We start from the raw sequence: 14,863 nt of genomic DNA, 5'->3' as shown, positions 1-14,863 counted from the left end.
CTTTAATCGTTGACTGAAATTTTAGAATTCCTTTCTTTTCAAAAGTATATGACTAATATACAAATAAAGTCACATATTAATGTTGTTATTCGATTGGTAATTTCTTTCTTAATAAATTATATTGTATAATGAAATTGATACTCGCCTTTATTTGTTGTTTTTAAACTGTACCGCCATATACAATATTTAATTTATTATTAATTTTATTGTCATGGTTATCATTTGCAATTTTTTTGATTTATTTTATTGTCAGTTCAAAGTTTACTGATTTATCAACTTAAATCTACATTTTTTGTTACCTGTTAACCCGAATACACACCACACATGTTTTTAACAACCTGATAAAGATCATAAAACCCGGCATAGGTGCGAGTGTGCTAGACAATGGCTTCATTCGATAATGATTGACGGCGTCGGAGTAATTAAAGAAAACAACATCTGTTTAATGCATTAACGATGTGTGAACATCGTCAAGTTAGTTATTAATCAATTATGTTATGTTGTAAATTTATGACGAATTTTGCAAACACTTTGTAGGCATATCCGCGACGGAATATTTTAGTGCAAAGAGGGGGGATATTGTTCTTACCTTTATCTGCAATGACTGCCGCAACCGCCCTACAACGCCTGACATCAGCCTAAACTTAGAAAATGTCGCGCAGTCGACTATGCTTGAGGTACTTGTTACTTCTCCGATATAATTGCTATAAATATGAATATGCTGTAATCATTAAGTTACAAATAAATTATGCAATTATAATGATGATGATGATTGTTATTATAGTGATTCTTTTGATGCTGAAGATTATTATGCTACTGCAGACTATGGTGTATTTATGCTGATAAGTATAATGATGATGATTTAAATGCTGATGTTTCTTATGCTGGTTATTATGATGATGATAATGTTGATGATCATTAATATTATGCTGATGATTGTGACTCTGATGATGAATGATGATGATTAATATTTATATGATGATTATTATGATGATCTAATTGCATTATTGATAAAATAAACAACTTGTGTGCAGTAAATTATGTAGTATGTAATTAGGTTAAATTAATGTATTGTGTTGTTAAGACGTATGTATTACTTATTGTTATAACTTTAAAAGTATCCAAATAAATGTAATATAAATTATTTTATAGTTTGTTTTATTTTCAAAGCCGTCTCATATTCTTGTATCTATTCTTCTCATTTCGACGACGATATACCTGAAGCAAAAGACAAAGAGAATCTTTTTTCAAATGCATTAATCCTCAATAAAGATAATATATTACTGTAATAAACAATATTCTATAGTTTTAAAGAGTTTCGACCAACATATTTGCAACGATTAATTCAAATTAAAAATGGGGTCGAAAAAGCCTGGTACCTGGGCCGAAAGAGCCTGAAATTGGGGCCGAAAGAGCCTGAAAAAAACCGGGGCCGAAAGAGCTTGGGGCCGAAAGAGCCGACAACCCTCCTTTTGACAGGATTCATTCATATTATTTCGAGTGTGTTGTACGAGAATTAATTCAATGCATTGAAAGTTAGTTTCAATAACAATAGAATATACAATATCATGAAATATTAGCTCCAACTATTTTGCCATTTGCTTCATTAATACAAAAATACATACTTGTTAAATTATGAATGGTGTTTGCAAGTTTTTAGTTGAGTGGAACCTTGTATTTCTGTAGGGTTACGTTCTAATGTCAACCGGAAGTATTAAAAATAAACCGAGCATCACTAAATTTTTACTTTTTTTCAAAACCCGCTGAAGATTTAGCTTACCTGCATCGAAACAATGTTTGAAAAAGTATAACAATTTATGATACTTATTATATATTCTTACGTATTCTTGCTGTCCCCTTATTTAAATTTGGATGCGTATATTGACTTGTATTTGTATCAGTTCTTATTGAGAGCTTTGAGCATATACGAATACATACGTACAGCTCAAAGTTCTTCATATAATAATATTAAAACCGAATTCCCTACAAAAATGTCTCAAGTATGTCTTTTAAATCGAGTACAATCGACCTTATACGTGTAACAAACACAATAACAGTTACCATCGACATCTATTTGCATTTCATTGGTGGAGAAATACTCGACAAAACTTTTTAGGGCGCCCACTTGATAGAAAAAAAACATAATTTGCATTTCATTTGTGGTGAAATACTCAAACCAAACCTGTAGTTGACACTAACTTATCTGAGTAAGGAGTCCAAGGACTCCTTACTTTTGAAATTTAGGAGTCCGGACAGATTTCAAGGAGTCCAAAAATTAAGACACTTTTTTTATATCATATTTTATTTCGCCATTAACACATGTCAATCCATGAAATGTTAAATTTTTATTGTATGTTTGTTTTTAGATCAAAGTTGTAAGTAAGTTATCACATTGCAAAATATTCAAAGGATTACAGTAATATTTAAGTTAATAATTTACTTTAAACATCGTAAGATTTCAACATATAGTATTTTCTATTATGCATTATGATTGATTGTTTAACCTCAACATTAGGGTTAAAAACTTTATCAGAGCCTTCTGTTTTGTTAGTTTCTTAGTTACTTAATCACACCGCAACGGTGAAACAACCCTTATTATATTTCTCATTGCTATATATATATTATTTATAATACATGTATTTCCAAGAACGTGGAAATTGGGAAACGTAATATAATTCTAATTTTATTGCAATTTCATCATTGGGTTTTACACCATGAAAACATGTTTAGACAATATTTTGCATGCAAAGCACAATTTCCACGACGATTACACCCTGTTGCCATCATCAGTCTCTTAAGTAACTTGCCACGTTTTTATCGTGGAGGAGTACACGGTAGGAACCAATTAGTGTGGTTGGTATGACAATGCCCACAAACTGCAATAAACCACTGAAATCATCGATTGATACTGACACGGGTCATTCACACTCCGATCTTCATTAAATTGTGGCCATAAAACGTACAATGTGTAAATAAATCGGGTATTGTGATGATTTTTATAGTAATGAGAAACTGTTTGGCGAAGCTAATTTACTACAGCAAAAATATCAGTGAAAAAATGGCCACGATCGTTTCAAAGTTTGCATGTTCCCCTATTACTACACGGACAGTGACAGGGAACCAAAATAAAAAATTTCGGATTCTTTTGTTTTTATGCCCAAGGATCGAAAGATCGGGGGCATATTGTTTTTGGCCTGTCTGTCTGTCTGTCATTGATTCATTGTGTGTGTCCCAAAACTTTAACCTTGGTTAAAGTTTTGCTATAACTTTTGCATTATTAAAGATAGCAACTTGATATTTGGCATGCATGTGTATCTCATGGAGCTGCACATTTTGAATGGTGAAAGGTCAAGGTCATCCTTCAAGGTCAAAGATCAAATATATGGCTTCAAAGCCGCGCAATAGGGGGCATTGTGTTTCCGACAAACACATCTCTTGCAGGGCTCAGCCTACGTTCAAATTTGAGGGAAGTGACTTCTCCCTCAGCTGAAATTAGGAAGAAGTGAGGCAACTTAAAGGAGAAGTGGTTCCTGTATAGCGTTTAATCAACTCTTACTTATTGTGATCCCCTCATTACACCATGCCCATCATCATTAATCAGAAACAACTCACACTTGGCAGTTTGGGTGAAAACATTGACAAATACTAACACACTTTAAGTGTTAATGTTGTGTTATTAATATTACAACAAAATTTAATTAATACATTATCGCTCAATATTTGGCTCAAAGTAAATCCCTAAAGGAGGAGAAGTCACTTCTCTTTCATTCAATTAGAGGGAGAAGTTAATTTTTCCATGGAGAAGTTATCTCCCACTTCTTCCTCACGGCTGAGCCCTGTCTTGTCAATGTGTTAAAGCATAATGATTTGTGGCACATTTTTCAGATCCACAAAAGTTCGGACATTCTGATCTTGCGAAACAAATACTGATTTTTTTTAAATTTAAAGATGATTTTAAAAGAGTCCAACGGACTCCCCTGACGCAAAAACACGGAGTACGAGTCTCATTTTAAGGAGTCTCGGACTCCAGGACTCCGGTTGGTGTCAAACGCTGCCAAAAGTTTTTAATTTACTTTTCAATCTATCTCGCAGATGATTCCGGAGATAGTCTCAAGAATTCTCTGCATTGTCCATTTGAAAAACATGCACATTATCATGAACCATCAACATAACATCCTTTCAGAAAGAATGTGTTACACAGGGCTTTTTTTGGCCTGATGATATAGCCGAAATTCAGATATATTCCCAATTGCAAAAAGTATACTTTTTTCCCAAAATTTGCTACAAAATTCCCAATTGGGAAAAAAAACGCTAATGACATCGGCTGTTTCGCTTTTTAACCAAGCGTAGTCCAATCCGGTCTCGTACAGGTTTTAGACTATACCTTGATTTGGATAACGTCGGCATTATTCGTGTGCATGATATTCTCCGTGTTGTTCAGGCGCTTATTATATTTGCGATGAAATTCAAGCGTTTTGAGATTCGGCTGAATGGAAAACAAAGATGTCACACAATTCGAAATATAACGTGAAAAAGATTCCTATGTGAAAACCTGGTAAACGAAAACTGTTGATTTTTTAAAGCAAGCGTCATTAAATAAACAAACATTGTCAAGAAGTACAAGTCTTCCCATTGAAACTCCTTCCATTGTTAATGATAGTAATTAAATAACAAGTGACTCTTTTGCATCGTCATCGTTGATTTCCGAAAGCAAAGTGCTGACTGATATTCAACATGTTGAAAGCAGTAGTAATTCAGAAGAAGATGAAGCGCCTCCTAATAAAATGGTTCCTGATGTGACTGAAGACTTTGTGTGAGCTTATTATGTGGAAAACTGTTGATCATGATGGTGATTGTGGTGTTTGTGATTAAATACGCTGAACTCATTCATGTAGTTTTAAATCCCAATTTATTATATTGATCCCAATTTCTTGAAAATGCTGATAAAATTCCCAATTTTAAACCCATGGGCTATCTTCCCAAAAGGCTGAAAAAAGCCCTGGTGTAAATCTTGTAACGCAATGTGTGCGCATCAAGCACTTTTTTTATTCAATCAATCGTCAATTAACTCTAAATTGCAATTGATGCAAAATGTACAAACTATATTCTTAAAATCAGTTGAAAACCAAAGTAAATTTTGTGAAACATCAATGTGTATTGGTCATTGCTCAATTTGATTGATACACAAAATGATTTTTTTGACAGTTTTTTTTTAACCTTGGATGGTATAATACACAATACTGCGTATTTCATGGCCTATACTTGCTTAAGGGCAGAAGTTGTATGGCAGCCCGGTTAGCTCAGTTGGGAGAGCACTCGCCCTGTTAGCAAGGTGCCCCAGGTTTCAGTCCCGGACTGGCCGCACAATTTTCTCACCCTTTGACATTTGGCGCCCCAACTTGGGGTTCGTGACGTTACCTGGGTATACTCCTACAGAGGCCCATGGTTACTTATATTTCTCCCTGAATCCCTGTATTCGAGAAGGAATACATATTCAATTGGGTGTGTATGTCACGGTCTGAACTTGGTCACGTTTAGAGAGAAGTTTTGTGGCAGCCCGGTTAGCTCAGTCGAGAGAGCACTCGCCTTGTGACACCTTGTGTCCCCGGTTGTTCGCCAAATGTCATAAGAAGTTAAGACCTAACCATCAGACACTCAGTTGAACAAAATTTGTGCAGCTCAATCTTTTTCCTTTCCTTTGTTATAGTCGTCAATTCAAAACTTCCTGCTTTCGGTTTTTTAAACAGTTCTATAAAGTCAGTGTTTTTAGTTTTTCTCCAAAAAACCCCACAATTTAATGTTGATTTAAAAAGGTATTGTGTATTTTGTTATGTAATAGGTTGATTGTACTAAATTTTATAGACATACTTAGGACATCTTTTTTTTACATGGACTTTTTGCCTATACCAAAAAGAACTTCAAGCTGTATGCCGAGTCCATTGAAGAACATGCAATTGCGTGATTGGCTCTATTTTTCCAAAGATTGCGCATATTTTCAGCATATGTGCGAGAAATTGATATCCATGAGTATTTCTTTAAAGATCAAAACGATTTCGACTTATGAGAGCAGATGAACGATCGTTTGTCAATTGCATGTTACATTATCTCTTTACCAAACTAAAGCCTGCATAAACGCAGAATGTCCTTGTGTTGGAAAGTCGATGTTGCCAATAAGAGCGCTCACTTGGAATGAGCGACAGCACAGTCACTAGTAGTCAACACCTTCATTAAAATCATGTAAACAACGTGTGACGTTTAAAATTATGCAGACAACGTGTTATGTAATAGCCATTATTGCATGGTTTTGTGGCAATTTGTTGTTTTGTTATACCTACCACACATATCTGACCCTACAGTGAACACCTCCAAGATGAAATCGTGGCCAGTTACCAGTGCCCCAGATAAGCTGCATATCTGCGTCTTTCACCCTATTAAAATGTTTAAAAACGCAAAGAAATACAATATCATGCATATTAAAAACGCAACCGATTTGGCTTTTACGCAAATTCGTCTAATTTGATGCGTACGATACAATAGCTTCGATCGAAAATGCTTCGCTCATTTTCGGTATTTTCTCTTTGGAATTATTATCGTAATGTGGCGACGCTTTCATTCAGCAGGCACCTGGATGACAAATCAGGAAAACATTTAAAGTTATCCAAATGCTTGCGGACTTGATTTCATTGTTAAATAAAGCGTCTGACCAAATTATTTGCGACGACATACATGTGTTTTAAATCTGACTTAAACCGTCGTTCTTTGTGCATGTCTTTGTAAAGCGTCTGTACTTTCAGCTTCTATTACGATGCAAAATAAAATGTCTCAGAGAGGTCGAAAGACGTCTGCGATTGTTGCGCCAAAATATCATTCGATCGCAAACGTTTTCAAACCAAGAAAGCAAAAGCCAATAAGAGCCGAATCATTCGTGTTATCATTTGTTTTTAAGTTTAAAGTTTATATTATGGACAGTTTTAAGGATTAAAGATGTTATGAAACATCAGTTTATTAAAGTTTATGATGATAGTTTACAATTTTATTGAATCAATACAAGTATGCAGCTTCAACAGAAGTAAAGCTGCAATGATTTTACAGTGTGCATTTTTATAACTCATTTCACCCTATTTCAAGAATGAAACCACCCTATTTTTCAAAATCAATGGGTGAAAACCCTATTTCCCAAATAATTATCTGGGGCACTGAGTTACTTAGAAAACTAATGATGGCAATCGGGGTGTAATGTTCCTGAAAATTTTGCATTTAATGCATACTATTGTCAAAACATTTATACATGTAAAGCGTTTTAAGCAACTATCGTTCAGTTGATTACACGCAACTGTTAACGTTTCTCAAATGAGCATAATTAAATTTGTAATCTGAAACATACTTCTGAATTTTAATGTTTACGCGACGTTAACAAATTCTTGCTTCAAATAAACAGTGCTCATGTATTTCATGTTGATGTTTTGTCTCCATAAAAAGCACACAAAAATCATGCTGCAAGTACAACGTCGCGAAAACCGCATGGAAGGCGTGCATGTATCGATTTATGTATAAAAAATGTGTAGTTTGTACAATAATACAGAAAGTCCTGTTTTATTTAACGGCAGTTACTATAGTATTTCACTGACCTGACAGAATGTAATAATGTTTAAGGTAAAACAAGTAAACATTAAAAGTAAAATGTATGAAAATGGTATTTGATAATTGCCCCACTTTTTCTGAAAAATCCCCCCTATTTTTCAATGTGAGGGGAGAATTTCCCCCCTTCTTTTGGATTTTTAGAATAGACACTCTGTACGTATGTAGGCATTAAAGTTCAAAGCATTCAAGGAGAACTAAAATATTTCGGAGGGTCATGCGAAAGAATTACGTCGATATCTGCAACGTCAAGGTCACACTTTGAGTTCAAAGGTCAAATATGGCCGTAAATGATCTTGTCCGGGCCATCACTATTTCATTGATTGTGAGATTTTAAAATTACTCGGTACATTTGTTCACAATCATTGTGTCATGCGAAAGAATTACGTCAATATCTCCAAGGTCAAGGTCACACCTTGAGAAAAATAGATTGAATTTTACACAAGGGGGTAACTAGGAACAATCAGTAACGATGCACATTTTGAATTGTCTCCCTTTATCAGACTTTTTTTCAAATTGAAAACCTGGTTTTGTGACAATTTTGTCCCTTGTTTTAGTTGACATACATTAATTTAAAGTTAATTACATGTTTATGTCTAAAAATAAGGGAAATGTCCCCAGTTTTTAGTGTGACTGTTGTCCCACCTCTTTTGATACCTATCCAGAACACTGGCATCAGACAGTTACAACGTCCAAAAAGTAAATCTAATAAATATTCATGAAGGGTAAATACAGCTGCAATAAAATTGTTCATTAGTTTTAATGAATTACACTTTTCAGTTTGTGATGTTTATGAAATTGGAACAATTTTGAGAGTTTAAAAAATGTACATGCACCGCATCTAAATCTGCTTAAGGTGTATACTACAAAACAAGCTGAGCAACTAAACTTTGAAGTAAAGCACTGCTGAACACTGATTGCAATTCAGAATTGCTTTATTTACATTGTAATCAATAAATAAACATCAATTGGGAATGGGTCCCCCTACCGTACCCAAATTTGAAAGAAAGAAAAAACACTGGCTACTGTAGTCACCCTACCATCATGGAAAGTCTGTTGTGTGTCATCAACTTAACATTCTACTGGCCACATTTGTCACCAATCTAGATGAAAGTTGGTTGGTCATAATGATAATCTTAGCAATGTAAAAGCCAAATTTGATTCTGGGACAGGGTAACATACATAAAAAAACCAGGTCATTAGGTCATATCTTTACTTATTTAAACCATGTTACTACTTAAGAAGCAACATTTATTACTCAATCTTGATGAAACTTGCTCAAAATGTTTATCTTGACAATAGCTATGCTTAGTTCAATATTGGCTATGTGTGTCCATAAACAGTTGGACCAGGTCATATTGTAGAAAAAACAAATGTAGCCACTCAAAGGGCCACATTTATGACTCAATCTTGATGGAACTTAATCATAATTTTTATCTTTCCCTCAATATCTAGGCCGAGTTTTAATTTGTAATGTGCCTAAAAAAAAACTGGGTCTTCCGGTCAAATTTTGAACAGCCTTGTTACCACGTTAGTCTTTCAAGGCCACATTGATGACTCTTTATGGATGAAACTTTGTCACAATGGTTACCATGTTTAATTTCAGACTGGGTAACCATGGGCTGCAAGTTTACCAAACAGTTTCACAGCGAAAGAAATCCACGTCTGTTTAAGGTGTACAATGTCAACAATCTGGGAGCAGTCATCAGTCCAGGCAAGATCGAAGTCACAGACTTGGACTTGATCTTTTATCAGAGAAGAAAGGAGCCTATCACATGGCCACTGAGATGCTTGAGGCGGTATGGCTTTGACGAGGACCTGTTCTCATTTGAAAGCGGACGGAGGTGTCCCACTGGTTCGGGGATATACGCTTTTCGCTGCCATCAAGCAGAGGAATTGTTCAATCTAGTCCAAGAAGCAATACAAAACGTTGGTGCCAGTGCACTGGGTAATCTGCGATCAAGTCTACACCTGCAGAATGGCATCTCAGTGCCCATGACTCAGCTGCAAAGCCGGCCTGTTTCGTTGGTAGACACTCAGACAGCAAACCGTCTCCCCGACCTAAGGCGCGGTAATGAAGTCTCGCAGGATCAGCACTTATATCTGAATAGTGGCGCATTTACTCCAGACGAAAATGGTCCTAACTATGTAAACACTGGAGCTAGTAATGCAGAGGGAAGAAATGAGGAGGCAGTTGATCAGGCTGCAGCATTGATCGATTTCCTTCACGATCCCCCTATGGCAGTTGCCCCTCCCCCTCCTAAACCAGAGAGTGTGAATTATGCTGACCTAGACCTGCCTGGGTCGATGGAAAATGTTTTCGAGGCCTGTGCGGGTGCAACTGGCGTTTCCAGCAGTATGGGTCAAGGCCATGGGAGTTCTGGGTCGAGCGGACAAGAAGGGCTCGAAGTTGACGACGTGAATCTTAATTATGCAGATATTGACGTTTTTCATGACCACGTGGAGGACTCGCATCCGAATTATATTAACCTTGACTCTGAGGGTAAAATCAAAGATAAGACAGTTAGCTGTGGAAAAGTTGAACCTCCTATTGCAAGGGTACCTAATGGCACTGCTGGACAAACTGACGCGGCTGTGAATCGCCGACTTTTGGAGAGAAAACTTAGCATTGAGCAAAATTATGCAAATGTGGGGGCTGCAAGCTTTACTAATATCCCTGAGCCGAATCCAGTCATTAGGATTAGCATGAACCCCAATGGTCCAGCTATGAACAGTGTGCCGAATAGGGCTGCCAATAGACTGTCTGCTCCTGACCAGTTAAATTATATTGAGATTGACGTGAATAAAACAGAAAGTGATAACATGGCGGGTAGTGCCTCTTCCAATATTATGACAACATCTTTTACAACTCCAGATTCACCGTGCAAGAGTTCTGCTAGTTATGCCATGATTGATTTCAATCGTACGGTGGCGCTGTCAAACTCAGCTAAGCCAGTCAGTGAACATGAAGAGGGTTTGCGTAAAACTCGACATAACAGCACGATAAACTGAAATGCTTACAGAGTATACAGTTTATCTGTATTTAAATGTGCAATCATAGTTTTTGTACTGACACAAAACTGGAAATTTGTAAAAGAGACTTAAGATTTACATGTTTTTATGTCCCCCACTATAGTAGTGGGAGACATATTGTTTTTGCCCTGTCTGTCTGTTGGTCCGTTGGTCTGTTTGCGCCAACTTAAACATTTTGCAATAACTTTTGCTATATTGAAGATAGCAACTTCATATTTGGCATGCATATGTATCTCATGAAGCTGCACATTTTGAGTGGTGAAAGGTCAAGGTCAGAGGTCAAATATATGTGGCCAAAATCGCTCACTTTATGAATTCTTTTGCAATATTGAAGATAGCAACTTGATATTTGGCATGCATGTGTATCTCATGGAGCTGCACATTTTGAGTGGTGAAAGGTCAAGGTCATCCTTCAAGGTCAGAGGTCAAATATATGTGGCCCAAATCGCTTATTTTATGAATTCTTTTGCAATATTGAAGATAGCAACTTGATATTTGGCATGCATGTGTATCTCATGGAGCTGCACATTTTGAGTGGTGTAAGGTCAAGGTCATCCTTCACAAGGTCAAGGTCATCCTTCAAGGTCAAACATCATATAGGGGGACATTGTGTTTCACAAACGCATCTTGTTTATTATTGTCTTAAAATCTAATTTTCAATTTACTGACGAAAAGCATTGCAAACCCTTTATTATTTATTAAAATTATTTGTTTAATCCAAAAACAAACAAACTCATGTCTAATATATTCCTTAGTCACGAGTGTGGTTTCAATTATTTGTAAATATAAAAGTGCACTTTCTTTAAAGAATCTTTGATAAGAGTTGCGAAAGTTGCCATTTTGCCAACTTGTGAAGAGACCCTATGTATTAACTGAAAATGTATTTTACATGATTTCTGTGTCTTTCTTGTTCATTGAATGATATTGTATTAGTGTGTTGTTGTTTGTGAGAAGGTTATCTATTTTGTAGATGTATTAACGGGTTCCTTGTGATAACTTGAAGTTTGTTATGATAACTGTGTTAACATTTGATTTTTAATGCAATATTCTAAACGACTGTTTCACAGTTGGTGTTTATGCAAGACAAATTAGTTTAAAAAAAAACAAAACTTATTTATATTTTCAACAGAAACAACTCTCCATATGACCACATGAAATATTTTTGAATGTGTAATTGCCTTTATAATTATGTTTCCAAGTGGTTGTTTCCAAAGCATATTTAAACATGGTTTTGAAATAAACTTGTTTGTAGCTGAGATTTAATATGTTCTCCTGTAATTAATCAAGCAGATTTCTGCTTTGTAAGTTATTATTGTTTTGTGAGGTTGTGAGTTGTGATGAAAATACTGATGTACCCAAGATTTGTTCTTACATGTATGTATAATTGTAATGGGACAGATGTCACAGGTTACTGGACTTTGTATGCCCCTACAAATAAGGAGGCATCAAGGAGCAGTTAATGGCATTAACTCTTTCCCACTCGGAGGCAAAGTGATACTGGCTATGGGCAAACAGCATAAAACCAGACCAGCCTGCGAGTAACTCGCAGTCTGTTCAGGTTTTATGCTGTTTGCTGCTCATCAGTATCTAAGGGTCAGAAATTAAGCCTTTAAAACATGAATCTAGTAAGACAGGTCTTTAAATTTAACTTTTTAAAGGACAAGTGCATCAAAATACAATATGTAAGTGGTAAAGGGTTAAGTCAAGACAGTGCTCTTTATCTTGTGGGTGGATCTCGCTCATACATTCAGTTCTCTGACCTTAATGTGTAGATGATAGTAAAGCATGAATTCTTTCTGCAACTACTTGTTGCAGAATTATTGCTCCTTTACTCTGCTATGAAAGATATCATCCCAAATTTTGTGTTATCAACTGGTGCTTGACGGTGTTAATTCAAAATTAGAATGCTGAATGACCTTATGTGTGGATGATCATCAAGGAAGATAATTTGGTTGTTGCAAATATTGACAGAATTATTACCCTTTGTTTTTGTCCACTGGGACATCAGTGTCTAGTTTGTACTAAAATTATTACAAAGACTTACTGTATATCAGTAATTAAGGTACGGATGTTCAGTTCTTTTGAAACTATTTGTATAGTGTTGTACATTAGACATGTACAATATTCTGGTTAATTACATGACAGAGGCAGATTTGTGATAACATTGGGGTATATTTAAGAACATGTGTTGTGAAAGTTAATTATATGCGCAGTATTAAAATGGCAACTTCTTTGACTCAATTTTTATTTTTATTTTACACGGTTGATGTTGACACTGTTTTTGGTTGCTACTTATTGCTTGTTTTTCTGCTTTTAATGGTTGTGTTATTTATGTTGATTTGTGTATCAGCCATATGTTGTTCAATTAAGATGCAATATATTTTATTTTATTTATCTGTATCTTTAGTTTTAAAGTTTGTGGGGAAAATATCCTTTCGCTACTCATTCATTTGCATCTTCAGTGATGTGCAGATTGGTTGTTTATTTCACCAATTTCTGCTATATAGATTTTATTAGCTCAGCGTTTTCGGAGAAAACCCGAAGTATTGTCATAGCCAGCTCGCCGTCCGTCGTCCGCGGTCTGACGTCCGCCGTGCGTGTCTTGCTAAAACCTTAACATTGGCTCTAAAATCAAAGTTCTTCCACCTACAACTTTGAAACTTCATATGTAGATGCACCTTGATGAGTTCTACATGCCTCACCCATATTTGGGTCTCTAGGTCAAAGGACAAGGTCACTGTGACCTCTAAAAAGAAAAAAGAAACATTCTGACAAGCTTTCTTTTTTTTTTAAATGCATCCGCAGCCGAGCCTTGGCACCCGTAATGCGGTGCTCTTGTTTCACCAATTTCTGCTATATACATTTAATTAGCTTGGCGTTTTCAGAGAAAACCCGGGGTATTGTCATAGCCAGCTCATCGTCCGCCGTCTGACGTCCGTTGTCCGCGTCATTCTAAAACCTTAACATTGGATCTATAATCAAAATGCTTCAACCTACTAATTTAAAACTTCATATGAAGATGCACCTTGATGAGTTCTACACGCCATACCCATTTTGGGGTCATTAGGTCAAAGGTCGAGGTCACTGTGACCTCTAAAAAAAATAATAATAAAAGAAAATTCTGACAAGCTTTCATTTATTCAAAACTGCACCCGTAGCCCAGCGTGGCACCTGTTATGCGGTGCTCTTGTTTAACTTTTGCGTGCTGAGGCAGTACAAATTGAAGACATAATTACTTCAAGTCATTTTTAAACAGGACAACCTCTAGATTATGATTGTATTAAATCTGCCCATTTTGTGGAATGTGTATATTAAAAAAAATGTTGATGCAGTTATAGCCAATTAATTGTTTTAAGTAGAATGTTTGAATTTACCCTTTGTCTTTTTTGACAAATGCTTGTGTGGTCCTTGGCTGATGCGCATAAAACTGAAACAACTATGATTTGTAGTTCCTGTCTTTCCAAGAGAAAATTTTAAGAATGCAATATTAACAAAACATAATGTCAGTATTTTATCTGTTTCTTTTTATAGCCCCACAAACGAAGTTTAGGGGGGTATATAGGAATGATCTGTCGGTCCCTATTAAGTGTCCGCTCTCTTATTAGCTCGACTATTATATATAAAATATATATAGTGGAGCTATTCTACTCACCCCGGCGTCGGCGTTAGCGTCTGCGTTAGCGTGCAAATGTTAAAGTTTTCGTACTACCCCAAATATTTATTTGTCTCTTGACATATTGCTTTCATATTTTGCATACTTGTTAACCAACATGACCCCAACCTATAAACAAGAGCAGAAAACTCTATCAAGCATTTTGTCATAATTATGGCCCCTTTTCCACTTAGAATACTAGTATGCAGCAAATGTTAAAGTTTGCGTACTACCCCAACTATTTTCAATGTCCCTTGACATATTGCTTTCATATTTTGCATACTTGTTAACCTTCATGACCCCAACCTATAAACAAGAGCAGACAACTCTATCAAGCATTTTGTCATAATTATGGCCCCTTTTCCACTTAGAATATGCAGCAAATGTTAAAGTTTTGTACTACCCCATTTATTTTCATTGTCCCTTGACATATTGCTTTTATATTTTGCATACTTGTTTACCAACATCACCCCAACCTATAAACAAGCGCAGACAACTCTATCAAGCATTTTGTCATAATTATTGCCCCTTTTATACTTA

At 35.8% G+C, this 14,863-nt stretch overlaps 1 protein-coding gene across 2 annotated transcripts; it reads left to right on the top strand.

The window, feature by feature from the left end:
• The first annotated feature begins 1,681 nt into the window (after positions 1–1,681).
• LOC127851629 (fibroblast growth factor receptor substrate 3-like) lies at positions 1,682–13,071 on the top strand. Of its 2 annotated transcripts, XR_008035859.1 has the most exons (3): positions 1,682–1,805; positions 9,245–11,075; positions 11,222–13,071. XR_008035859.1 is itself a non-coding variant. In XM_052385453.1 (2 exons), the coding sequence occupies exon 2, from the start codon at positions 9,256–9,258 to the stop codon at positions 10,648–10,650; it is 1,395 nt and encodes a 464-aa protein (XP_052241413.1). In that variant the 5' UTR covers positions 1,682–1,805; positions 9,245–9,255; the 3' UTR covers positions 10,651–13,071. The 2 variants fall into 2 exon arrangements, 1 of the variants encoding a protein (XP_052241413.1); XM_052385453.1 differs by having other exon boundaries at positions 9,245–13,071.
• Positions 13,072–14,863: the final 1,792 nt, after the last annotated feature.

The sequence above is a fragment of the Dreissena polymorpha genome, chromosome 11, assembly GCF_020536995.1.
Source record: "Dreissena polymorpha isolate Duluth1 chromosome 11, UMN_Dpol_1.0, whole genome shotgun sequence".
Taxonomy (NCBI): Eukaryota; Metazoa; Mollusca; class Bivalvia; order Myida; family Dreissenidae; genus Dreissena; species Dreissena polymorpha.
The sequence above is the reverse complement of the archived record's forward strand: the minus strand, read 5'-3'. Positions and strand labels throughout refer to the sequence as shown.

What these genes read in the sequence shown, in the direction of transcription:
- LOC127851629 (XM_052385453.1), top strand. Translation starts at nt 9,256, where the DNA reads ATGGGCTGCAAGTTTACCAAACAGTTTCACAGCGAAAGAAATCCACGT.